Here is a 651-nt window from a genome sequence, read left to right as displayed (position 1 = left end):
TTAAGCGCAATAAGTATACCCTGGACCGCAGTATTGCGTCACTTTCATATCAAAATCAATCAATCCCGTCAAATTCCCAGGGATATCCGTTCCCATATACACCTTATACCTGTTCTTACTCGCATCCCACCACGCCTTCGCCACTGAGCTCCCCTTGAACGTCAATCTGTACTGTGGGTCGTTTTCGGGGCCTCTAACCAGCCACCAAGGCCCAAGGCCATCCGTACTTTCGTCAAACACGCTGTAGATCAAGCTTCCGTTGGCGGGCTTCGACATGTAGTATCCCTGATCAGCGGTATCGAAACCAGGGTACTCGACGAGTCGTGCAGCAGTGATGGGCTCCCCCATTGCAGAGACGCCCACGAGCTGGAAGCGAAGCTCAGGATCAACAAGGTTGTTGGGGGATGAGGGAAGGTAGATCTGGTTGTGGGTGTGTTAGAAGGATGATCATTATCTAGCAGGAGGGGATGGTCAATGTACCTCCATGTTTTCCATATCGAGGAGAATTGGAGGAGCACCTCTCCAGCGCCCACGACCGCCACCTTGGACGCCAAAGGTGCGAACGTAGCTGGGGGTGTCGGCAAATTGGGCGAGGGAGCCAGCAGCGAAGCTGAGTGCCGTGAGAGAAGCCGCGGTGATAGAGAAACGCAT

General features: G+C 53.8%; 1 protein-coding gene across 1 annotated transcript; it reads right to left on the bottom strand.

Moving 5' to 3' along the window:
* LAJ45_07979 (uncharacterized protein) lies at window positions 1-651 on the bottom strand (the record flags this gene model as incomplete). Its single annotated transcript, XM_046117533.1, has 2 exons — window positions 1-420; window positions 481-651. 2 exons carry the CDS (start codon window positions 649-651, stop codon window positions 1-3), a joined length of 591 nt encoding a protein of 196 aa, XP_045969182.1.

The sequence above is a fragment of the Morchella importuna genome, assembly GCF_003444635.1.
Source record: "Morchella importuna strain M04M26 chromosome Unknown Morimp01GS027, whole genome shotgun sequence".
NCBI classification, from domain to species: domain Eukaryota; kingdom Fungi; phylum Ascomycota; class Pezizomycetes; order Pezizales; family Morchellaceae; genus Morchella; species Morchella importuna.
The sequence above is the reverse complement of the archived record's forward strand: the minus strand, read 5'-3'. Positions and strand labels throughout refer to the sequence as shown.